This window comes from Anopheles funestus, chromosome 2RL (genome assembly GCF_943734845.2).
Source record: "Anopheles funestus chromosome 2RL, idAnoFuneDA-416_04, whole genome shotgun sequence".
NCBI classification, from domain to species: Eukaryota; Metazoa; Arthropoda; class Insecta; order Diptera; family Culicidae; genus Anopheles; species Anopheles funestus.
This window is the reverse complement of record NC_064598.1, coordinates 3,389,884-3,417,025: the sequence shown is the minus strand read 5'-3', so window position 1 is coordinate 3,417,025 and position 27,142 is coordinate 3,389,884. Positions and strand designations below refer to the sequence as shown.

Below are 27,142 nucleotides of genomic sequence, written 5' to 3'. Positions count from 1 at the left end.
TGTACACACAGCTGTTAGATGAATTCGATTAATAGGTGCAAATGTATGCTTCTTCACTACTAAGCAACTGATTTGTTTCGCTATGTGCAAACATCATCACCCTTTGTCCTATTATACACAGTTCCCACTCCGCTTAGGTTAAGTTTTTGTTTTTACATGTTCTTTTGTTTCTTGATGTTGTATTTTTTTTCTTTTCGTTTGTCTGTTTGGTTGGTTTGTTCCATGCAAAAACATTCTTTCGCTCCATATTACACACACACTCTGTTTGACACACTGTTGGGATGAGTTTAGTTTTGCTTCTCCACATTGTGTGGATGGGATGATGTGGTTCGGTTTTATTTCCTGTCTTGTTTTGCGCTGTGGTTATTTCATAGTTTTTCACTAGCTTTCAACCTCATAATCCGTTTTCAAATCACACACATTTACTCTTTAACAATAGACAATGCTTAGGCGTTTTTCGTGATTCCGCTCCTTTCTCTTCTTTTCATTTCTGCTGCACGGATCGTGCATGTACAGTACAGTTGAAGCATTAGGTCTGTGTGCAGATCGGGTTTTTTTCTTCTTCACTTTTTGTCAATGGTGTCGACCTATGGTTTTTGTTTTTCGATTGCTAGAAGTAGTTCTTTTTTTTACTTTTCCATGTTTTTTCCCTTTTTTGCTACCTAACGCACTTAGTCACACACTTAAGTTACTTATCATTTACTTTGTGATTCTTCGCTTCTGAGCTTACACGCTACTGTTATACACAAGCGCGCGCACACACACATACACACGCGCTTATATGTATTTACACGCACTCACACATCTAATGCTGCAATTGTTTCGCAAATATGTGCAACCACACACACACATCAACACACTTACAGGCGCATTTCACGATTAGAAATCTAAAAAACAAATAATTAACTGAGATAAGCGACACTACACAAGAGGGCCACCTATCGAAGGGTCCTTTTTCCGATTTTTTCCTTGTGTGTGTGTGTGGTGTTGTGTGTCCTTTCCTTTGTACATAGCAGTTTGATTTCATGCTTGAATGTTTGCTGTTTTTCTTTGTCTCTACGCTGCTCATCATTCATACTATAGGGTTTTTCGTTCACGAGGCCGATCTGTCACGTTTTAAGTCACTTTATCTATGTTACTGTGCGGTCAGTTAATCGGAACAACACAATTGTTAGACGCAGCGTTGTTTCATTGCCTGCGAACATCATCATCGAATGGATTGGTAGAGACACACATTAATGAAGCAGTTGCCTAAACGCGGGGTATATGATTTTCTATACATTGTGACCCCAATGCCATATACTATGGATGCAACTTTTTGCGTTGGTGGTTCATTTTTCCCTTTGAACATCCTTTTTTTTCTTTAGTAGATCACCTCGTACACTGTTGCTTTCTTATCACCGGACCCGGTAACAATGTACTTATCATCGGTCGAAATATCACAACTTAGTACTGATGAGGTTTCCTTTGACTGTTTGGAGAGGAAGAAAGTATGGAATGTTAACCAGTGTTTGTTCGTTCGTCCGAAGAAGTAAACAACAAACAAAACCACGCACCTGGAAAATGCTAGCACCGTACGGTGTACGCCACGCGTTCAGTAGATTATCCTTGCCGGTCGAGACGAACCATTTGCCGCAGGCGGCAAACCGCAACGAAAGGACACAGCTTTCATGCAAATGCAGCTGGTATTTGTCTTGTTTTGTCGCGTGCAGTACTTCGACGTGGGAATTCTCCATACCAACGGCTAACCATTCGCCTGTTTAGGAAAAGGATAATTTGTGAGTTATTTATTTCTGGACTGATTGTCCCAACACACACGAAACAACTTACCCGTTGGACAGTAGCCGAGGGAGAAGATTTGTGAGCTAAAGTCATGCTGCTGCAGTTGACGACCCTCTCGCAAATCCCAGGATCGTACCGTGTTGTCCAAACCACCGGTCCACAGCCGTGAACCGTCCGGGCTGATATCGATGCAGGACGCACCGTCCGTGTGTCCTTGGAACTGTCGCACCAGCGTCTGATTGTGCAGATCCCAGACGGCAATGTTGCCATCGCTGCAGCACGAAAAGCACACCTTCGAGTCGGGACTGATGGCGAGCGCGTAACAGGCCGGTGCAGCCGACGTTAGTTCGGCCTTTATCCGGGGTGTCGGACTCGCGAGATCCCAGATCGAGAGGTTCGACGCTTCACCGCCGACTATCAGCGTACGGCCGTCCGGGAGCAGCTTCACGGAGCGGATATAGTTGTCTCGCTGCTGCGAATTATAACCAACAAGCCATTAAAGGGACGCCCTGTTTGTCATCAAAGGGACGGCATGGGCAGGCAGGCCCCCCACAAGAGGGCGAACGCACTTACCAGACAGTCCAGCTGGCTGACCGGACTTTTGTTGCCAGGCTGCGATATATCCCACACCTTCACGCATCCCTTACCGCCGGTGTACACGTACTTGGTCGGGTTGGAGATGGTGACCGCACACACGACCTCACCGTGCGACAGGGTGTTGATTTGGCGGGCATGTCGTGGAATACCGGGGCCCGTTAGGGCGTCCGCAGGAAACGGCACCGGCTGTGGGGCACCTTCACCGTTCATGTGGTAAGAGTAGGCACTGGTGAATGTGGAAATGAAAAAAACCCACGATTGCATACATTTAGGCGTTTCTGTCAGATTCGCGAGACGCGTTTGGATAGCAAAAGGATGTGATTATACTCACGGTTTTCCGCTTGACACGGGTAGCGCAATACCGTTGGTACGTACGTGACCGTGCGGATCGAAAGGCATCGGGGGCCGACCGTACGGATCGGGCGGTGGTCGCGCATACGGATCCGACGGACGCTGATATGGCGAGGGTGGGTAGCCGGCGGCTGGTGAAGGTACTACGGCTTTCGGGACACCGGGTGTGGACGAGTTGGGCGTGGGAACACGGGCCTTCGCACCGGGAGTTCCTGGTTTATCGAGCTGAAACGGACACGAATATTGGATTTGCTAGAGTGCTACGCCATCATCACACTGCAAGGTATTCTATTTCACGCTTGCTGATCTGCGCTTACATCTTTCGTTTTGAGGCTGGGCGTTGATCGGGACGAACTCGAACCGGAACGGGACGGTGGTCGATCGTTTGCACCCTTCAAACTGCTCGAGCCTGCCTTATCGCTACCGTTCAGTCCAATACTGTCCCGATCGCCACGATCCGACTGATGATCGCCATTCGGTCGGGGTGAAGGTGAACCCTGGAGGATAGAAAAAATTAAAAAAAATGTGTGAAGTACATGAATTCCATCATACTACACGCGATCGTCTAAGTACATTCCATCATACTTTTACAGGCGTTTGCCTTGGGTTAAGATAGGATCATACAACCGCACAGTAGGACAATGACAACACATAACGAAGGAAGAAACGATCCTAAACACAATCTTCTACGGGCAAAAAAGGCATACACAATCGACAACAACGAGGGCAAGGAAGTATGTGGTGTATGTGTGTGATCGTGCGAGTACAGATATGATGAATTACGAATACATAAGCGGTACATTACGATGATGGGCTTGGATTACTAACACTAAAACTAAACTATGTTTTGGGGATCACAATGATAATGATAACAAAACTAATGTCAATTTATTAAATGGCAACAAAATGTATAAATGATAAAGTATAAAATAACATAATTTATTGTAGATAATTTCATGTAAAATATATTTTGAATGAAACACATAATTACTATAGTTTTCGAGTTGAAGTGAGAAAATTTTCACCATTTCTAGATTCTTTTCAAGTTGAAGGGACAAACTTCAATTTTTTTCCATTTGGTTTTATAAAATGCTTCCTGTAATGACACATCCGTTATGTTAGAAAGCTTTCAAAGGATTCAATTTCATCAAAAGTTAGAGAAACGAGGAAAGTTTACCATTTAAATTGAAAAGATTAAAGAAATGGTTAAAAGAATTATCAGTTCATCTCCAAAGAAAACAAACGAGTAAGCACAAAACAAGCAATAAAACGAATAACTTAAAGCTGAACTAAAAGGGGGCCAAACACAGTTTGCTGGTCTGTGACACACCAAGAGGCTGGTTGGTGGCGGTAGTGATGGTGATAGAGGAATGTAGAGCAACCAGGACTTCTCCAGGACACTATGGCTTCTGTTCTGATAAACCAATTGTTCTACTTTTTACTTGCTTTTTTTCTGTTACTTTAATTTGCATGTGAGTGTGTGCTTCATTTTTTTGCCATTTTCGCCAATTTCCAAGAGCATTCTAAAGGCGCGAAGTTCTAGCAAGAAGTTGTGCGCAAACGTACACACACACACGCACACGTGCGCAAACATACATACACACGCGAGCACACGCACACAGCCACACACACACACACACACACACATACAACCCTTACCGTTTCGTTCGCGACGTCCACCACTAAATCCTGATCACTTTTCTCACCATCACTTTCCTGCAAAACAATAGGGCAACTGTTCAATACACGAATCAACTGAGAGCTGTTTGTAGTGGTAAAAACGCAAATAAGTGAGTGAGTGAACGGCGATGCGACAGTATTTGGATGAAAACAACGGCGACTAAGGAATCGGGTAAGCCACTACTGGATGGGGATGCTGCGGGGGTTTTGCGTACTAAACGCGAATGAAGCGAACGTTAATAATTAAAGCTGGAAACAAATCGGAAATGGAACACAAAAACACAAGCAGCTTCTTGAGGATATTTTAGTGATATTTCCTTTTTTTTAATCCCTTTAATCCGTTGTGATGACACTAAATTGTTCCATGAGAGTTTTCTAACTTGAAAAATTAACAAAAATAATCTTTAAATGTGTTTTAAAAGTGAAATACTAATCGCAACAGAAAATACTAACTGAACTAAGAAAACCCCGCAATGTCTCACATATTAGTAGCATGTATTGTCATCCTATCCATGTTACCCATGTCCGTCAAACGAACTGGGAGGAACAATTAAATTAAATTTAATAATTTTATAAAAATGAGCACCACTGCCATTCGTACATAGGCCGTAGGAAAACGTAAGCAAACAGAGGAAGAAAACACACGCCAAAAAACGCATTCACGCCCTTGCATTCAGACATGAGAGGAAACAGGAAAAACAAAACTAAACACGACAATCAACGTGATCGTGCTGAACTTACGTGGTTAAGCTTTTCCTCTTTCCGCCGCTTTGCTTCACCGTCCAGCTCGAGGGGCGATCGTGGCCGATACTTTTCCCGATCTGCCGGTGACACCGAGTTACGCTGGAAGGAAACAAATCGATCAGTCGTCGATGTCCGCATGCGGATGTAAAAAGTGTTTGCGAGTACACTTACCATGCGTTCCTCTGCCGAGGGACCACCGAGCGGTACCTTTAAATCTTCCCGATGCAGATCGGGCGGTGCCTTCAGCATACTTTGTGGTGCACCGTGCGGCAAACCCATCGGACCGCCGAACGCTGTCAGTGGACCGGCGAGTGCACCCAGGCCCGGTATCGGTTGTGGCGGTCCGCCAGGTATCTGCTGGGCGTGAATCTGCTGCTGCAATTGGACGCGAATGAACCGGTGGAAGGTTTGAAGGATTTTCCAAGCATTCCAGGTATCATTTGAGGGGGGAGGAAAAACATGGCAAAAAACACAAAAATCCAGGTCGGAAAAGGAAAGAAAGATGGAAGAGAAAAACGGAAACCAATTAGTGGATCTCAAATTGCGGGTTGTGTATCGCGTAGTGTTGTAGGTGGTGATTGTAACACAAAAAGAAAACACAATGGTAAAATGTAATTAACGATTCTCGAAAGTTGAATGAAAACGTGAGATGCAAACGAATTAACCGAACAAAAAAAAAATGGTAACAAACACTAGATTCGACATTTTTTTTGCTATGAAAAGCACACTCACACCTGGTGACCGCGCGCGCACAAACATGGGGTAATGGAAATCAATTGAGTGTTGCGAATTGTATGTAGCAAAGAGTACATGAGAAGCCCCTATCAAATGTCAAGTGTTGGTAGCATGCAGAACTGTTTATTATACACACACACACAATACATATATATATAAAATAAAAACATGGCTATAAATGCACGCATGTGTCACAGGGTGGAAACTCCCCACCCTGGGTAGATCGTTTGTGAGGGAAGAAAGGATGCGAGCTGGAGTGGATGGGTTTGTTTGGAGAGATTCGTGTCGGTTGGGTAGTAATTATGATATTTGAGTGATTTAATTAAATTGTTATAATCATTATGTGCGCATTAACGTCAATCGTCCGTGTATGACCGGGTGGTGGTGGTACAATAGGTGTGTTTTCCTCCATACAAATTCGACGGGATAAACGGACCCGTTTCTGCGGTACTGGAGGAAAAGTGTGGCCAAACCGATTATGAATAATGAGACTCGATCATCGTTGTTGTTTGGGATGCAAACTTCCAACAGAGGTCAGTAATGCACACCGACGTGGAAAGGTGTGAATATAAATATTTATTTTCCGCCACAGCCACTCAACACTGTACACTGGGCTACGAGTTGCTCTGTGTGTGTGCGTGTGGATGTGGCGCTTTATAAATCGTTGATTTGATTTTTGGCTTTTAATATCCACCTTCATGCATTTTCATTCCCACAAAAAAACTCTCAATAAATCATGTCACAACCCACATACGTGCCCATATTAACTGTTACTCTACAAGTCTATTTGTAGCAATGAAAATTCCCTAAAAACAATACACGAGAAGCATGGTTGATTCTTTTTTATACTGCCCATGTTCGGGAGTAGAGATGAGAATAACAACTCTTTTTAGTGAATTAACTAAGAGTGAATGAGTCGTTATAAGGAGTCAGCTCGTTTGACGACTCATTTCGGAGTCATAAAAAAACCCGTCATAAGCGTATAAGTTAAGTTTTGGTCATTTTACTCACTCATTGGTGTAAGCATTGCAAAATGAGTAAATTTCAACGTGAGTTGAAACGAAAATGTGCGAGGTCTTAGCTTTTTTTGGGAAATTTAGCAAAATTTTAAAAATTGATTTATTTTGATGCGAATTGGTTGGAATGAGTTTCTTTTCACTCAAATAACGCTTTAAATAGAAGAAAGCATACAAAATAAGAAAAAAATAAAAAAATCAAAAAACTTGAAAATTTCTTAAGGGGTTAGCCTTGGTTTTTTTTGGGGAAATTTAGCAAAATTTTAAAAATTGATTTATATTGATGCGAATTGGTTGAAATGAGTTTCTTTTCACTCAAATAATGCTTTAAGTAAAAAAAAAGAATATAAAATCATAAAAAAATAAAAAAAATTCTAAAAACTTGAAAATCTGTGAAAAAAGAGTCGCCAAAACTCCTCGTGGTGAGTGAACGAAACTCGTTCAATACATCTCACTCTTACACACTTTGCACATCTCCATTCGGGAGATTAGAGCTGTTGCGATGAAATCGTCATTAATTCTGTGGTTTTAATGCGATTCCTCCTGCTCTACCAAAGCCGCTGATCAAAACCGATTACATTACAAATTCCGATATCTGTTTGCTTTCCATACCTCCTGTCCCAGGGTGCGGGAAGTTATCCTGCACCTATTTGCCTCCTTCCTTCGAACTCGTGCAATGGAAAACAGGTGTGGAATAGTTCACGCAGAATTAGCACCACCCACAGTATAGATACATTTCACAATCCCGGTGAGGGTTTCACGATGGTTTTTGGGCTGCGGTTTGGTTTCGATCGCTCACCGTGGAAAACTTTGCGGTACAGTACACCGCCAGTTTGGGTTTTTAACGTACGTGTGTGGTTTTTCCCGAGGGGGGGGGGTTAGCGTCATTTCGCTATTTTGCAACAGAGTTGTGGTTTTTCGATTCGATTGTGACGCGATGAATTTTCTGTCGAGTGGTTACGTTCGTACAAATGAACCAATTTTTCAACGGTGTCGTGTGGTTGATGCACTAATCGATCGTTGTTTGTATGCTTACTTTTATGGAATATCTTGTTTACGTACCCTGAGGAGTTTTGGAGATTGTCTCTCTCTTTAGAAAAATAAAAACATCGGTCAGACCAAAAGCATTGCAAGTTCCAAACGAGAAATGGCACGAGAATAACCTTTAAATTATATGTAATTGTAGTGCAATGTAGATAATAGGTCGAGTGAAAAAAAGTTCTGTTCTAAAACGTATCTAAAATACAAAAAAATGTTTCTTAAGACCACAACACAACGAGTGAGGCTGTCAACCTAGAGTTGCCGAACGCACAAAACCCTAGTGGTGCAAAGGTCGTCATAACATTCTCCCATTCTTTTGCGCAGCAACAATCCCATAAGAAGGGTAGAAGTGGGTTGCCTTTTGTATGTGAAAAAATCCTTCAACGCCTTCAATGAAAACATTCACCTTGCAGCCAGCCACTCGGTGCAGTTGTTGTCCGCGTACTCGGAGTACCGTGGAAATTACTGTGCACCTTTTCCTTCGACGAGGTTTTCCGGGCGGTTTTCCTCACGTTTGACACATGCCTTTTTTCCGCTAGTTCTTAACAACATCGCGCCATCATCATGTTTCGCGATGGAAAACCTCACAGTACTGAACCAATGCGACCAACCAGTCGTGTCGAAGATGATGACGGATGGCGGCGTTGGTAGCGGTTTTCCTTCTTTGCCATGGTTGGAAAAGTTGGAACGAGTTTTCACGCGAACGAAACAAAGAACATGGGTACACACATACACACATCGGTAGTTTGTAGTAAAAGGGGAGAATTTCCACCTTGTCCCATTATTTCTCCTTCCTCCCGAGGACTTGGGAGTTGGATGATGAAAGGACCCGGTTTGGAGAAATTATGATGGTGCGGTGCTGTGTGTGTGTTAGAGACAGAAGAGCAAGCATAATGAAATATGAACTCGGTATTGGACCGGAAGCGGTTTTCCTGTGCACACTGCCGCCTTGTGGGTGGTCTGGTGAAGGAACTCCGCTGAACGTGCGAAGGGACCAAACGATACGAAACCGGACCACAGTGATGGGTGGAGAAAAGGTGGATGGCTGGGTGAGTTTTAATTGGAAGGAGACCTTTCCACTCCATCCAGAAGGTGATGGTTGGCCCTCGTTAAGCGCGACGCAAAAGGAACGCAGCAGCGGTTAGGGAGAAAAACTTTCGCAGTCATTTACAAACGATTGCCGCACGACCCGCAACACACTTCTCGTAGGGCGTGTGGGAAGGTCAACCATTGGAGGTTGGATTGTGTGGGGTTTGCTGGATGTTTGAGCACGACAAAAGAGCTTAACGGACGGCAAAGACTGTGGCTCCTGCCACAGTGGTCCGCGCTTGTTGCCAACAAACCGGCCAGCCAGCCAAAGGCGTCGTTCGGTCGAGGCGAGTACGACGCGTTGGCGTTTATTTGCGTTTATGTAGCAGGAAATGGTTCAAATTAAAATGAATTACAGCAAACGAAGCACCCGGGAAGACCGCCGGTTTCGCCGGTAGCATGGGAAGTAGCTACCAGGGGCGGGGGCCGATGCAGAAAACCTGGAACTTTAATACCAACTTCGTCACAGGACAGACTTTACTTAGATTCGCTGTGGCAAACACTTTTCGGTGAGTAGGAGTGATTGTGGTTTTGAGGGAAAGAACACGAGAATAAATACTAACCGAAATGTACAAAAAGTGAGCGGCCGGTGAATTTCTTTACCGGACAAAAACAGAACAATAAAGTCAATAAGCGGGAAAGTTCGTCTACAAACAGTGGTGTTGTAATGCGAAAGCCGTATGCTTACATTAACTTTGTTGTCACTATTCTTCACCACTCGAAATACATTAATAAAGTTTAATTAATTAAACTGCTATAAATTAACGTAAAACAATTCGCATAACTTTTCATTCCTACCAAACAGTAAAAGTTGACAAAAATGAAATCCCGACTGCCAATTATTTCGATCTTCGCGCAAGTTCAAAGTTCCAACGTATCCGACCGAACCGCAACGGGTGTGGAAAACATATTAGCAGTCGTTTACGTTTTTCTCGTCACCCTTCCCCCCGTGGGTAGTTTGCGTCCCTCCTTCACGATGGGACACGTACACAAACCTCGGTACGTGTGCCAAAACCGCCGCTCGTTTTAGTTGGCAAACATTTCACAATTGATACTTGCCCACACCTCCGTATTTGTTCCCCCTTTTTTTTGGGGCCAATCCAACAATCCAATACCCAAAATGACACACTCTAACATGGGGTGGGAGAGGGTGAATAAACTCCCTTCATCCCCTTGTTTTCAAAATGGTCTGCAGCAACAATCCGAATGGGGTTGGGTCAGTGGTTTCACCAGTTTTATAAATGCTTTTGGATTGTGGTCGGCTTCTGTCGGGGAGCTGGTGGAATTTTATCCCCCTTTCCCTATATGTCCCCGTTCCTTCTCCACCTCGGGAAGGGATAACGATAAACAACCATATTTTACATCAACTAGCACCAACCCCTGAACGAAGCAGTGACGGCAGAGGTTGTGATCCGAAGGGGTAAGTTTATGAATGCGTGTACATAAACGGTCGGTCGGGTACTACCCGTACTGCTGCTGTTGCATTGTTTGGCTTTATTACAAGCGAAGGAAAGGGAAACGTCTATGTCGGGTTGGTGGAAATGTGAGTTGGTGTTTTCCCATGCCACCGGAAACACCACTATTCGAAACTCGTAAGGATTAAAACCTCAAAAACAGAAATGTGTGAGAGTTGCAAAAGGGCGGATTGGAGAAATGTTTGCAATAATACCGCTCACTTCCCACGTCTCAAACCTAATAAATGATCCACCCTGAGGGAGTTGGAAAAGGCGAGGACAACAGAGGAAGATGTGGGCAAACCACCGTGAGGATCCTTACCGTTGAAGGATAACAGAATCCATGGTGGGTCCAAATCACCCGTACACCTATATTCACTCGCTTCGCTGTACCGTTGTCCAACACTTACTTTTCAAACACTTTTCATTTCACTTCTACAGCCTTTCTCTGTTGCACCGTTGTACGTTGGGACAAATGGTGGATATTCAAAATTTTTACTACTGTAAATCATAAATTTCTTTTATTACTTTCATTATATTAATTTCAAGTAATTTAGTTATGAAATATAAAAAAAATCTAAACTCGATTCGACATGTGTTAAATGTAGTAAGTAGTTTAATTCCATATATTTTTAATATGTTGTATGAAAAATAATTTCCAAAACAGTTACATTTTTCTTAATGAAAATTAACAAAAAAAATCTTTATTAACACTGAAGTAAAAAACTTCGAAAATAAATTTAAATAAAAAGTCCACCTACTGGTTCTGCACTATCCCATTGTGCATTGTTATGCCATTTATGATTCGGTTCATTTGTGTAAGCACGCTCTACCAGCAAGAACAAACTAGCCCTCCCCATTTCCACCCTTCCTGGCAAGAAAGGGGAACGGGGGGGAATGTAGGGTTGAAGGGAGAAACAAACTTTTCCTCTCCGAGTTTTCCACTTCCCACCACATCCCGAAACCGATGTGTGTGTGTGTGTGTGGGTGTGTGGGTGGCCGTAACAATAAACTGGTAACGTGTGGAAAAGTGTATCCCGAGCGAACCACCCCCAACCCCCTATTAAGCGGCAAAGTTTGGTTTTGCCAAGAGCATAAAGTAGGAAGGTTGGAAAGTGGTGCAACATTGCGTGCTTCGAATTAGATCGGAAGGAAGTCGGAGTGAACGTGGTAATGATGGTGTGGTAGTGGTGGACACCCGCGTTAATACCACTGCCGGGTGGTGGTTTGTTGTGGTGTTTCAATGTTGTTTAACCGAGAACCGACTATTGGTGAAGGGATGTGAAGGGGAGACTGAAGAGAGTGAAGGCACCCAATTTACACACAAACACACTGTGTTCCCCACATGTAGGAAAACAGGAACCGAAGTGGTAGTTGGGGTTTGAGTGAAATTAAATAGGATGATTATATTAAAATGTGGTTATACGATTATAATTATGCTAGCAATTTAGTTTACGACGACCGCCACTAGTCGGCAGCGACACACACACGCACATAGTGGAATGAGGAACGGTTTTTTTTGCTTTCGTTTCCTTGCATGACCGAACGAAACACGCAGGAAGGAAAATATACACACACCTTTGCCGCACATTTTTACCAAACCCGGCAAATGGAAAAATCACCCAAAAGTAATAATCACCGGGACACATTACACCCACGGATAGATAAGACGGCTTTTTATAAATGGGCGAAGGGCAGAACGATAACATCGATACACACCGTGTGGTTCGACGGTAACGAACGTTGAAGGTTTGACACGGTTTCAGTGCTTCCATTTCATCGTTCCCCGATAGGTTATTAATCCATATATTCACCACAGAAACAGAAATGGGAAGAAAAAAAATATAATAAAAAGCTAAAGCTTTCACGCAACATCGAGCAGGTCTCATCGGAGTCGGAGTACACGACTGAACGTTTGGTTAAATGTTTTACAGCACCAATGTTTCATGACTGGAACCACCGACCCCCTTCGAACACCGAAATGAAGGGAGGTTAAGCGACCTTTTGCCTCTACCCGGGTCGGTGGCTTTCGAGAATGCTTGTGCCTTGGGTGGGGAGCTTTTGCTGGGGAGTCCATTGGAAGCGACGCAAAAGGAAGTTATCGTGTCGGTTGCCTAACCACCATTGCTTCCGGCGCCAGAATGATGATATTACTGCTATTAGTTTTTCTTGCTTCGACGCGTTCCACAGCCATCACATTAAGCGTATTTGCTGTTAGTTGGTGAAGCGATTTATACCGATGGAGGGCAACGCGTGGATATGTTTTTCTTCGGGTGAAATATTTTTTATTGCAATATAATTGACAATTTCTAACAAGCACATTGCTTGTCTGTTTTCAAATATCTTCGATGTAGTACGAACCAAAAACACAGTGCACATTTAATCTTCGAAGATGGTAGTTCAATAAAATGAATAATATATTGCTAGTGTTAAATAAGAGAAATTAACAAAGTTTACTATATTGATGGAAACTCAACGCTCCATGCTTCATTTCGTTTGGGACCACACTCAGCTACTCCTTAAGGCCAGTGAAATAATTCACGCAAAAGACGGGACACATCACCACCCACAGGCAAGCATGAAACAGGACGGAAATTGGTTCAGGGCTTCACTGTCCATGCAATTAATCTATTTATTCATCGTGCGTGTTTTTCGGGCTGCGTAACAAAACTGACTGCCCAAAAGCTACTACCAAGAAAACCCAAAATCTACCCACTTGCTACGTAACGGTTGCGCATATTAACCTCTTCCCTTTGCTCCGTGAATGAAATTAGTGTCATAAAATCGAATTGAGACCGCGGTGGGACAAAAGGAAAAGGGCCCTGTGCGTACGACGACGACGACGAACAGGGACGTAAAATAGAGAAATAAATACGGAAGAATTCATTGCTCCATTTTCTCGCTGGTGTCGTTTACGGTGCTCGTCCTCGGTCGACGTCGAGCGACGAACGTTTTATTGTCACGTCCCGGGACGCAAACATAATCATTCGGTCATCCACCTCCACCGCACCCTTCCGAATCGTTACCACGTAGCCACAGCTTTATTCGTCCGACGGTTTGGAAGTGATTTCTTCAAACAGGACATCACACCACTTTGAGCGCTTTCCGACTGGGCGGCAGCAGTGTGTGGCCCAATAATGACGACACTGCTGCTGCTGACGAGGTACGGCATTTGCTTTCCCGTGACCAATTTCGGACATTACGGTGCCCTGGGTGGGGTGGTTTCAATGAAATAAAGGACTACAAACACATAGCGACGGACTTAGGGACAGATGAAACAGAAGCACAAGGCGTCCACACACAATCCAGCAGTGTGGGTGCCGAAGCATTTTGACCATAAATGAAGCGTACAAATAGAAATAGCCTTGACACTCTCACCACCCCGGCACACGATCGTCATCAGTGGGCAAACGCAATGGGATACGCAAAAGGGAAGTGGTCTTTTGGCTTGGAACATAATCGTTGGGAATTGTGTGCTGACAGAATAAAGCATCGTTTCTCAACACCGGGCAAGGAAGAAACACATTGGTGTGTGCCAATGTAGTGTGTGAAAAGGCACTAACAACGGCTACCGAGGTTAGGAGGTGGACAGAGTCAAAATGAATGTCCTTCCTCTATTCAACGATTCGCATACACACGCACACGTCTACATGCACACACACACACGCACACAAATTGTTTCATCTATATCAAATGAAAGACAACCGGAGAAAGACGTTGCTTGCGATGTCCCAAAACTCCCCACCCACGAAAGGGCACGAAAGACGACCACTCTCTATCGAGAGAGAGAGAGAGAGGGTACAAAAACGGGAAATGATGGAAACAGGGGTTGTGCAGCAGCAAAGGATAATAGAGAAACTTATGGAACGTGATGATGTTGTTAATTAAATGTTGAATACGGAATGAATCTTTCGGGAGATAAGAAGATCGCTTAATGACTGACACGGTACGATACTGACACGGCACACAGAACAAGAACGGAGATGGTGCACATCCTTTTCAACCGACCACCCCCAGAAACACCCGGGAGGTAGTGTGGGACGAGTGGGTTGTAGGGCAAATTTTGGGTAAGTGGAACCGGAAGACCTGGTAGCATTGCCGATGGCAACATTGGCAAATGGAATGGGAACCATCCGTCCGGAATGGAGCATTGGAGCATCATCGTTCCGGGCATGTCCTCTTTTCGTGGGACGTGGAAGGTCAGAAGCGTGGAGACAGTTTCTTGCTCAGTTTAGTCTTTGATCGATATAAATCACTTTCACTCGTTTCACTGCCGTTCGGTCGTCTGAGACCGATGAAAGAAACAGAGGTAAACCAATTTCGGTGTAGTCGACTCCACAGGAATGTTAACGTTTTTGGGGTTTTTTGCGAGTCGGGTCAGGGCGGGATACTGGGACGTGATTTTGTGGCACGTAAGTTGAAGATATGGGTGTGACAAAGGGTGAAAAACGTCCTGCGTGTGTGTGAACACGGGTAAAGGATGAAAAACAACCGAGAAGAACTAATCAACTCGACAAATTTTATTTCAATAGTATATAGAGAAAACTATGCGAGAGAAAGATTGGAAGTGGGAATGAATTGATCGTACAGTGTGTGTGGAATTTTGGTGTGCTATGTTTTAGGTATTTGGATGAACTAAATAGGGTAAAGTGCACAACTTTTCCATCGAAAAGCAGATGAGTAAATATGAACGTGTGCTTCGAATTAAACATTTATTTCGTTCCAAAAGTCGTTTAGTACGACAAAAAACATTCTCCAAACACAGCCGATAGTCTTTATTGAACGATGAACAAGCATTCAAAAAGCCATTAAAAACCGACACGATAACCGTTTAATCGGTCGCGGAGTATCGCTCTTTTCCTGGTCGTAAAACTCGATGAGCGAAAATTTCAAAGTTAATTAATTAACTCTCTACTCGTCCGTTTTTGTTGCTGGGATGGGCGAAAGGATGTAACTGTTGGCAAAAACCGATAATCGCTAATTTCCTAACGGAGTGGGTTAGTCCTCCATGGGAATTGCTCACAGTGACAACAATCTCGCAACAACCTTTCGTACGGATTCTAAACGATTTGATTTTTTGTGTTGTTTCTTTTTAACTGGCAATTTAAAAGCAAAAAGCTCGGGTTTCGACACCATCAATTGTTTCAACCGAAAACCCCATTGATTGTGGTTTGATACGAAAGCCTTCAACCCGTTTGTACGCTTGTACAGAAACGTGAGGGTTTCTATAAAAATGGCCGAGACTTCGATTTTATCTAAATTATACACCAACCGGTCATGGAACCTCTCGCTTTCTGGGTAATTGGACAGTTAATCGTACGTGTTGAGTGTGTTTAGTGTCGTATTTTTCCTGTTTTTTTTGCACCACAATTACGATCGTTAGCCACTTTAATACTTGAATAGGATTTAATTGTAACCCTTTGGGGTGAGGTTCAATTGTACTTCAACGACACGTAAGGCAGAACCTGTGCTTACAGATTTCAGCTACGATTTTAAAAAATAACATGCTAAGTGTAATTCTAAAAATTTAATATAAAATTATGAGAATAATACAAAATTATTTCAACCCATCTAAAGACCATGCTTTACAATTGGTACTTTATTAAAGAACATAAATAAACATGTCAAGTTTTATGCAACTCATCAGTAAGCTTTTATAAATTAACGATAAATTAAAGAAATTATAGCTACCTTACTAGAGTAACTGAAACAAACATAAAAAATATAAGCAATAACAAACTTTGAAAAAAAAAAAATAGAACTCACAATAACAAATGATGTTTATGATGAATGGCACTTGCAAGCAACAAAAATGAGAAAATGTGTAGTAGGTATTTTATTCACAATGGCACAGAAAGCATCCGAACCAAGCCAAATGTACCAATATGGCACATGAATGTTTTTCCGTTTTAAAAATATTTCATAACCAAAAAGCGAACAGTGACTTGTAGTTACGCTCATTAGACTGTTTCTATTGTTAGAATGTGTACTGCGAATGAAATTGTTACGAAACAGAAAAGCAAAACCGCTAACACAAACACAAAGTGGTTTCTGATGTGTCTTACATATGTTTCATAAGATACATATAATATTAAGGTGATATAAAAACATAAACATTTCTAATGAACTTAGTTTCTGTTTATCTCTCTCTCTCTCTCTCTCTCTCTCTCTCTCTCTCTCTCTCTTACACACACACAATCTCTCTGTCTATTTTTGTTTAATTAAGATGCTAATGTGTGAGGGAAAGGGTGCATTCCAGCTGACAACAATGTGGAGTAAAGAGAAAACGAAAGAGAGAGAGAGAGAGATAAAGTGAAAGGGTAAGGGTGGGTGGGTGGAAGGAGGGTGTTATGTGCGTTAATAGTTAACACGAAACTTACTAAAAGTTGCTGAATTCCCTGTTGCTGGTGTTGCTGCAGATTGGCAGGACGAAGGTCGGGAAGAATTCAGTTGTTCATTACGCATATTTCGAAACGGTCGTTTTAGAGTGTGCACAAATTGTGTTTGTGCGTATGTTCATTATGACACATGGGTATGTGTTTTTTTGGATTTGTTTTGTTTGTTTTGTTTGTTTAATTTGCAGCGGCAATTTGCAGCGTGCGATTAAAAGTAAAACGAGACAGAAAGAAAGAAAAACAGGAGATCAAATTACATTGGTGTACAAATAGGTGGAACGCATTTTTTTTAACAAACATGGGTTTACATTCGCCAAGTTTTGCTTTCTAGTTCTTTATACTATTCAACAGGCAAACCTTCGTTTCTTAATGCCCTAGTACGATTGTTGCTTCGTTCGAAAGAATTGAAATTGAAAGAGAAATACACAATTTATGTCAACCAAATAAACATCAAATGAAGAAAACAAAACTAAAATAGGAAAAAAGCATAACGCAATCTAATGAATTCACGCGGCTCTACTAGGCTCGAACTACTGTTTTTTTTTTGTTTTTGTTTGCGATAAAATTTGGGCTGAAGATTTCAAAGAAACTTAACATAAACGTGGGATAAATGAGTATCGTCTGCTGGGTGAACAAATCAAATCAAAGCAAAGCTAGTAGTAAAAAGAATTTCCAATACATTCTATATTTAGGCAAAAGAAAAATCACGACTGTTTAATTTGATGTAAAAGAGAAGATGATACTTTCAAAACAAAACCTAAGCTTGCTCAAATCAAAACCACTAACCTATAAGAGCAATCCAGTTTCAATACGAACGGATAACAAAAAAAAAACAAATAAGTAAAATCACGCAAATAAGTCATATCTAGATGAAACCAACACATAAACCGCTGGTAAGGGTAAGAAAAACTCGTGATGAATCGTATGCAATATATTGACAGAAGATATAATATCATTTAAAAAGAATCTCAAAAACACAATCAAACTATTGCAGCTCAGCTTCCCATATCTGGATGTATCTACATATTATTTACTGATTTACTGTTGTGGAACATTCGGCATACGGCCAGTAAGTGTTTGCTTTGCTCTGTTTGCCGTATCAAACCAAGCATCTCTTTGTAGGCTACTTACACCAATGATGGCGTTTAGTTCCGGCATCGTGACCTGTTTCGCACGCTCGACAGCGGATGCGATCTGTTGCTGATGTTCCGTTGCCAAAAATGGTAACAGCTGTCCAATGAGGGCGTTCAGTCGTTTGGCAATTTCGGTCTGAAATGGAACGAGAAAAAATAGAGAAAAAACACATGAATGAATGGCTTGTATTACTTAAACTTCCGATAATTACTAATAATTGTTTTTAAATTTTTATAAACAATTTTTTCTGCTATTCGGAAACAAAAGGAAGACACAATTATGTACTAAACCACAGAACAGGATTGAATTGTATTAAGAGTTTAAAATCTGTCTAAAACGCTAAAGTTAGCTCCTCTGTGGCATGACTGCATAGCAAAGGATCGACTAATCTGTTGAATAAATTATTACCATACTTAACAAAACGTCAGAAAAAAAGGATGCGACTTGTCCGAAAAGAAAAAAGAAAACCAAAATTTTCAAACACACACGCAGAGAAAACATTGCCAAAAGAGGATCATTTTGATCCGTTTCCTTTTCACTTTCCCAAGATCCTAAGGAGATAAGTCTTTTTTTTTCGTTTTCGCAAGCATTATTCCCCTTTTTATTCAATCGAATCACACCCTCTCGTGTTTGCTGGGGGGAAGTGTCTCTGAAAACCTTGTCCAACTTCTCGAATTTCGTCGGATGGTTAGAGTCAACGTTATTAAACGTCACTAGCGTACTAACGCTTCGTTCATCCTTGAGCCGGTTTTATTTTCCTTTCCCGTATCCCAAGAGTACGGTATACCTGATCGAGATCGCAAACCTGCAAACAACCATCTGACCGTAAACGGAACCGAAAAAAGAGGTATATAAAATTTTGCGACTTTAGCCAACTTCCTCTAACAATGCTCTTTTTAGTACGGGGTGCGAATGGAGACGCCAGGTAAGCCATGCGAAACAGATGGACCCCGGATCTTCATCCCCTACCGGATTTTACACATTGAACATAAAAAGGACTTATTTCCTAACCAAAACAAAAAAGAAACTTAAAAAAGGAAGTCACACACAGCCCCAATGAACAAAAAAAATGGTTCAAACGCGAACCAACGAAAGCAAAATAAGAATATCTCACCTCAAACCGGCATCCAACACCACAGGCTGACACACCGAAAACCAAAAAAAAAAAATCTTAAGAAAACCCCAAAAGAAAAAGGCATTTGCTTCTTACACAAAAAAGGATGCCCCCTTGCCTTTACAATTCCCAGTGTCAATGGAAAAATGATAAATTTTTGCTTTCCGCCTTTGGCTTTCCTCCATTGCAAGGATTTAGGATAACCAATTTCGGATGCATCCCGTTGGTAAAAAGAAGGTTGGCAACGGGAACTGAAACTGAATCGAGGAAATAGGGTTTTTCCTTTTAGCACTTCAGCAAAAGTCCGTTCGGGGTGACCGACCCATATGGCTAAACGCAGGCAGCAGGGAGTTGGAGTTGAACTTTTGCAGACCAACAGAATGTGTCTCCAATTCAGGCGGATTGTGGAATTTTGGGTTAAGCTCCTCGTAACGGTTGACAAGTGAATGGATTTTTTCTTTGTCATTTTCCGGTGCTTCTTCGTCTTCTCGGATGGGACACCGAACCATCCTTTTTTCCATCCCGCTTGTGGTTGTGTGTGCAGAGTGTTGGGTTCTCTTTTTGCGCTTCCTTCCTTCACAATCCGCTACCGAATGGACAAGCGAGAGGATTTGTTGCAAAATGTGGAAAAATCTTATCCTTCATCATTTTCCCGGCCCTCTTCACCGCTCGTTCTCTGCACACAGTCGTGGACGCAAGAAAGAAAAAAAGGAATATAACAACAGCAAACAGCTTTATAGTGTCCCATAAAATCGATTCGATTCTTATACGCTTCACGGCGGCGACGGTTTGCTGTTCAATTTTTCGCCTTCTTACTTGACAGACCGACCTGAAGAGGAATGAATGGTGGTGGTTTGGTTGGTTTTGCCGCTGGGCTGGTGGCAAAAACCTTCGCCTGGGAAAGGGAGTTTGGAACCAACCAAGTTCAAACGGAATGCATAACACGACGCCATAAGGTATTCTTAGTATCGCTGCGATAGGGGAAGGAGGTTGAAACGTTCAAACGATCGAACGATGTGACTGCACAAGGGATGGAAACAAGAAAAAGGGAGACTTTATTGAAAAATAATAAAACGAACAAAATCATCCCCCACCAGTCCCCTTCGGCACCTTTGGTGAACCTTTTGCGCCCGCCCGCTCACTGCAAACAGGGAATCATCATTCTCTTGATCCCACTCCAGCGGCATCATGGTTTTGGGGGTTGTATTTTGTTCGATTTTATTTTCTTTAATATCAAACGTCAACTCGAAGGAATCATCATCAGGATCCGAGAGCATGATTTGATTTTCGTGACGCTTCGTCTATTCACCCCCTACCCACATTCCTATTCTTATCGATCGATCGTGATAAAGGTTTGGAAGAGGGTCGGAGTCGTTTTTCATTCGACACCATTTCTAAAGATGGAATGTGTTCGTGTTGGTGAGAAGAAAAATACTTCTCGCTTCAATTGTAAGTGAATGTAAACACTCGAAAAGCAAAAAAAAAAACAAATTTGCTTCTAGAAGTCAAATTGAAGAAATAGGGATTACATTTGACAGCAGTGGATCAGTGACAATTAGTAGCAAATTATGAAATCAAAATAATTAAACCAATACCCACTCTGATGAGTCCGCTTCGAACTAATCCCTCATCAATATAGCACATTCAGGTTTTATTAGCTGAATTGTCTGGAGAGAAAAAAGAAAACATCACCCAACCCATATCGTTGCTGCTCATTTGCCATGGTTAAGCCTCCTATTTACGCCATTTTGGCTTCATCACGTTGTTCTAAGCTCTTTATTGAACCGTGGAGCAAAAAGAGCACTACACGAAAAAAGCGTTTCATTCTCATCATTGCACCTAATCAGCATCATTTCCCGCCCGCGAGACACTGAATGGAAGATTTCGTACGAATAAAAGAAACGGATAGCTATCTTCTGCCTTACGAGATGAAGACTTATCCTCTTACTTAGACAACGACGAGATAAGATCGAACCTCTTGACTATATTTAACACTACGGCCAATGGGGGCGACTAATCCATCCATGCCTTCAGAAGACTCTGGACCGAATCTATTTAGGAGAGAGAGAGAGATCGGTATCGATTCTAATCGAAAACGAAGCTTCTCTTCGCTTGTGCAAACAGCCAAAAACCCTGAAGGCATTGGCAAAAATGGTCGAGTGGAAGGACCGAGTTGTTTATTGGAGAGGCTTTTTTTCCCGGAAGGATTTTCTTTGATTGAATTAGGCTTTATGACTTCCGGGCCGTGGTTGAGTTATGGACGTGCGAGCTGCAAGCACGAAGGCGGCAATCACGCACCACCCAAAATGGAAGCTTTGGATGGATCCTTTTACTCTTTTTGGCCGGTTTTTGTGTACCGAACGGCAATGTGGAAGCTGATTTAGATCCTCCACAATGCAGATTCGCTTTCTGCCCTGGAAACCCCCCCATCGGCTGCTTTCGAGTTATGATGAATGATGAGTTTGAGAGATGCGTAAACAGGAAAAAAGTGCGTTTTTCTCTACCATTTTGTGGGATGATATTTGCTGTCCCCTTTCTGCTCATGTGGCCTCATTCCCAGTGTTTTTGGTTCAGATTTTTCAAGCGTAAATCCCGGCTCATCATCATTCCCAATAACGAAACGAGCAAAAAGGAAGGAAGCCCCACACGCACAAGCCTTCTGCAAGGGAAGCAGGGCGAAGAACAAAGGCGCTCACGCAACACCAAAGTGAACGACAAATGATTGAAGTTGATGAGCGTACGACGGCGATGATGCCTTTCGCACAACAAAACCTCCAACATCGTTATTTGGCGGGCGAAGTTGCTGCACACGCGGTGGCCCGATGAGCTTTTGGTGTTGATGAATGGCTAAAACGAGGAGATTTAGCGACGTGGATGGATGGATGGATGAGCGAACGGAGGACGACGACGACAACATCGACGATGATGTCTGCCCTTTGCACTTTGTTCATTGGCACAAGAAAGCAGGGAGAACCCTGAAGCGGGGGACGTTCGTAATGCTTCGTCTACCCACGGAATTCCGGCCAGGGTGGGGTTTAGGAATCCGTAATTCATGATGAAGATGATGCGTTGCCCGTTGCCTCCCCGCGGTATCCCGTTTGCCTGTGCAATAACATGCGATTTTGATTTTTTTTCTCTCTTCTTCTGTGAAGCGCTGTGTTTTTATTCAAACCACGAACCAAAATCATCTTCTTTATTCTGTCGCGTTAACAGGAAATGAACTGCTGCCGCTTGAATGTCTGTGTGTGTGAGAAAGAAAGAGCTCAGGAAGGATATAGCAGAAAGAGAAATATGGACGGAAGGTATGCATCATCCCATCATCATCACCACCATCATCATCGTATGGCCCCTTTGGCGGCATTGTTCTGCTGTTACGAGAAATGCGAACTGGAGAGATAATCTTTTGCTGTTTCGTTCCGTTTTATCCCCGGCTTGGTAGGACAGCAGCACCAACCAAAAAAAAAAACACTCACACACGGACACACAACAAGCCCACACAGCCCCCGGGAAGGTGAAAAGAGATATGATTATGATGGAAGGCTGTTCTTTGTTGTTTTTTGTCCCGTGATGCGCGCGGTTCCGATTCTTGCTTCAACAACGCTGTTTGCCCACATCCCGCTTATGATGATATCGATTAATCCCTTGACAGAAGATGTGGTAAGGGTGTGGTGATGATAAGAGCGGTAGGTGATAAACAAAGAAAACTACAGAAGGCCACAAAAAGGAGACTACAAAAGAGAAGTTAATAAAAATGCGTAGGAGGTCAGTCAGGACAACAAAAAAGATGAGAACAAACAAAACAAACAAACCAAAATGCGGGGAGGAAAAAAAAGATTACGAAACTCCAAGTGGAAAGGGCGGCGACAAGTATAATGGTATATAAAAAGGCGGTGTGCAAATGACTGATTGTGATGAGTTATGCCTGAGCCTGGCAGGAAGTTTGGCCATTTTTGGTAATAATGGGGAAACAAATGATGAATCTGTTGTGGCAGTAAAACGGACTTTTTGCCTCCAGCCATTCTCCTATGTTTTTTTTACGCGATAAAGGTTGAAAAAGGTTGAATGATTTTGATCCGCCTGTATTTTTTTTCACATTTTTTGTTGTTCTTTACCATCCCTTCGACGAGGATGCACATTTACTGATTATGTAGTCAAGCTGGCGGATGTTAAATAAACGTTCGACAGAAGAATATGAATTCATAAGCGTAATTGTTGTCGACACGATGAGGAAAGCCGTGGTAAGCATTTGTTTTTATTGATGTTTTGCAGCACATAAAAATGTTCAATGCATGACAATAAAAGAATAAAGAATTTAAATGATCTTACAATTTTTTAAATTAATGTTTATATTACTTTGTATAACAAGTAAATATTAGTGATAAATACCTTATTAGACTATGGTGTTAAATTAACTTATTATATCATACAATGATAATTCTGACAGTGACAAACGAACTAGTGATTGTGTTAGTAATGTCAAATATGTGATAAAAATAGGACGCTACTCCCAACCCCTTGTTCCCGTCTGTGTAATCGTCGACAAACGAGAAACATAGAATCCACTACATAACATGACCACGTACAAAAACAACCAGATCAAACGATACACCAAAGATTGAAGTGAATGCCCACCTAAAAATGTCGAACCTTTCGAATAGCCTAAAACCGTGTCCTATACTATCGATCTGAAGTGTGTGTATGTGCGACCGAATAGTCCGTTACAGTTAAACTCCCGTTTTTTGTTTGGTTCCGTAGCTCACTTATTTAAACCACACATAGGATTCGTGGAAGGGACAATTTTTTTTGCACACGAAACACTTTCCCTACCTCAGATGACATGAGGTTATGTGATCAGCTGCTCTCCATGGCAGTTTTTTTTTTAAATTTCTATTCGTTGTTAGAAAACGGACGCGTTATGGTGCGAGCATTGAGTGTGACCGACTGACAAGGATGCCAGAACACTGGTGCTGTGTGCATTGTCGTCCATGTTTTGGGCGGGATAAAGGGAAATGGAGAAAATGATCAGGAAAACCAACAACAGCTACATCGCATCGTACCATTTGTCCTACAAAGCTCTTGTAGATGAACAAAAGCAAAGAGCCAACAAAAAAAAGATACACACACACAGTGATAGGATGAAATTTTCAAGGGACAGAAGGATCGAATGAACTGATGCCTCTTTGGTCAGCTTTATGTCAAGTGCAACAAACATTTGCAGGCATCATGCTACTCTTACTGCTAGTTCTTGCACAGTACCCCCCAGAGGACAAGAAGCTACCCGAGTGTGTGTGTGTGTGGCAAACAAGCCAAACGGTAGCACGTGTTTCAGCTTCCGTGGTTGAATGGAGCTTTTTCCACCCTGCGGCAAAAAGGGAACAACGACATTGCAAAACACTTCCCATGAGCATCCCACATTCTATTTTCCACACACCTTCCTTCACTTCACCCCCTCAAAAGTATCCGTCCCCCCCCCCCCCTCCCTTCACCATGTCCCACACCACTGCTTTGATGTAGTGCTTCATGTTCTAGAGTGCGAGGCCTAGTCTCTCCGAGACTAGTGCCAACGAGCGTACGGAAAAGACATCGGACGAATCAGTTCCTGCATTTCTCGAGCATCATCATGAACATCACACATGTGAACCGTATTTTGAAAGGCCTCTCCAAAGCAAACGCCAACTCCACCGGATATTCAGCCAGGCATAACAGCGTCCAACGATAGTGTTTGACTATCGGCAGGATAGCCTTTTTCGATTTTTTCTCCTCTTTTTGTCCTTACCCTCCGTTTTTTTTTTTGGATTTCCAGCTCCCTCCCATCCCTCTTCCTCCATTTCTGATAGTTTTTCAACATGCCCTCACTGCCATCTCTCTACCGAAGGTCTCTAGTAGTTGGAGCAAACGGGCTGGCGGAAGACAAAACGGGAGCAAAACATATCACTTCCGACATTCGAACTCGGAATGGATGCCGGTGGATGAAATATTCCATTGTCCACATATACGCGACGATACGGCCCCAACCACGGCAGACACCATAAGTTAGTCCTTTTTCGTGTTTTTGTGTGGGTCAACAGCTGTGAGGTTTAGTATAGGGTTTTGATGACCTCTCGCTTCAACCAAAGAGGTTTTTGGTTTTGCGGAAGGATTTAGGATTTTGAAATAGGTTTGAACTCAAATATTCTTCCTGGCGAAACGATTGCACAAGTACTGTATAATATTGGTGAGTCTGAAGAGTGGAATAGCAACGATTTTATTACTTCACAACCACAACTATTAGGCGATTAATTGCATGATCAAAGCGTATTTAAACTAATTTTAATACTAATCAAATAAGATCACTTTACATCTACCATTCAATTCATCAACTCGCAACTGCTACTCAAAACATACCTGTCAAATTATATTGGCTAGATAGCTGGATTCGCTTTCCGGATATGAATATAAATTAAATTTCCAAAATAAACATTTCACTCTGTTCCACCGACTAGCCCACAATTCTATTTTATTTGAACGCTTCAATTCAACAGCAGACTGAACCGAGAAAAAAAGCTCAAACCGAAACGAAACCCCATATTCGTCCCCGTATGCGATTTAGATCCGTGAGATATTTATCGCATTGAGTGCAGCATCAAACAGTGCCATAATCCACCACCAAACACACACGTTAGCAAATGGAAATGTGAACAGATAAAGAGTGTGTGTGTGTATGAGAGAGAGAAAAAGAGAGAAAGGGAGAAAAGAAGCAGCTATGCATATCAATGTGGTGCGCCCATTGGTGTGGGGAGTTTTATTTCACTTTGTCAATCGACTGAATGTTTGGATACATTTACGTGTGCTTTTTTATTTATACATTTTCATAATCGCCGAGCGAGGAAAAAAACAGAACTGAAGCACGCTTAGACAGCAAATGGATTCGATTTGCACGCAGTTAAAAATTAAATTTGCTACACATGCTGCGTACAGTTGATAAGCAGAGTGAAACTGAATCAATTCCCGTGCACACATTCGCTGATCTCATCATGCATTGACCAAGCAACAAAAAACGCTCTTCTCATCTACATTCAAATGCAATCCAACATCATTTTTTTACAATAATATGATGCATTGTACTGCCTCAAAAAAATTAAGCGAAAACCCATCTACCAAACAAAAATAATGCCCCTTGTTGTTTATTTATTTGTCTTTCTGTCATGTTGTGTTTTTCGCTTTGCTTTGTTTTTCATTTGTATCATGCTCTCATCAATATAACAGCTTAATTTTTTTTTGTTTTGCGTTTGCCGGATGCATCGAAACCAGTTGATAATTTTATTTATCTGTTTTTTGGGGGAGAAAAGGATACCGCTGGATGTCCCACCACTGGAGCACAATGCTATACATTTTTGATGCTTCTTTGTGATGCTGTTTTAGCCAGCCAGAATGGCTTTACCAGTGGCCACAGATGAACGGCAAAAAAAGGAGGGCGAAGCTTAAAATGCAATTGAATGTGTCAAGAGGAGGCAAAAACAATTATTTGAATAAAAGAACATGGTTTGTGAAACAAAACAGAAAAAAGCACACCGAGGTGTTCGAAATGATAGCAAATTATTGTAGTAAAATATTCACACACACTGCACGAAAGGGAAACGAAAACGAATGTAGGTATGTGGTGCAAAAAATAGGTAAATGTATTTGAAGAGATTTTAACACGACAGAAAATGTCGCTACGTGGACCGGTAAAATAAATAAATATTTAATAATGAAATAAATTAAATAACACATGAACTATAAAACTGAAACGAAAGGAAAGGGAAAACTTTTATTGCAAGGTAAATTTTTTTATAAGAGAAATGTAAATCATGTTTGAAAAAAATAAGAATTTCCCAACAGAAAATAATAAAATAAACGGTTAATCAAAAGGATCTAGTTTCAATAGTACGGGTGAAAAGGATGATGAAGAAACAAAATACATTATAATAATCAAAAGCATTCTAGCTACAAACAATTCCTGTTTTCGTATGGATGAAAGGACAAAAACGG

General features: G+C 42.0%; 1 protein-coding gene across 20 annotated transcripts in view; it reads right to left on the bottom strand.

The window, feature by feature from the left end:
* Positions 1-391: 391 nt before the first annotated feature.
* Positions 392-27,142, bottom strand: part of LOC125762571 (protein groucho-like) — a 198,126-nt gene continuing 171,375 nt past the window's right edge. For 10 of the 20 annotated variants that reach the window (XM_049424820.1, XM_049424815.1, XM_049424821.1 and 7 more), the window contains 11 exons: positions 18,016-18,153; positions 16,870-16,902; positions 5,326-5,529; positions 5,152-5,253; positions 4,390-4,446; positions 3,048-3,227; positions 2,711-2,955; positions 2,356-2,605; positions 1,831-2,254; positions 1,557-1,756; positions 392-1,471 (listed from right to left, as the gene is read on the bottom strand). In XM_049424820.1, the coding sequence (XP_049280777.1) occupies positions 1,364-1,471; positions 1,557-1,756; positions 1,831-2,254; positions 2,356-2,605; positions 2,711-2,955; positions 3,048-3,227; positions 4,390-4,446; positions 5,152-5,253; positions 5,326-5,529; positions 16,870-16,902; positions 18,016-18,153 (1,941 nt within the window). In that variant the 3' untranslated portion in view covers positions 392-1,363. The remainder of the gene's footprint in view (positions 1,472-1,556; positions 1,757-1,830; positions 2,255-2,355; positions 2,606-2,710; positions 2,956-3,047; positions 3,228-4,389; positions 4,447-5,151; positions 5,254-5,325; positions 5,530-16,869; positions 16,903-18,015; positions 18,154-27,142) is intronic. The other 10 variants (XM_049424824.1, XM_049424830.1, XM_049424822.1 and 7 more) reach the window with 9 other exon arrangements.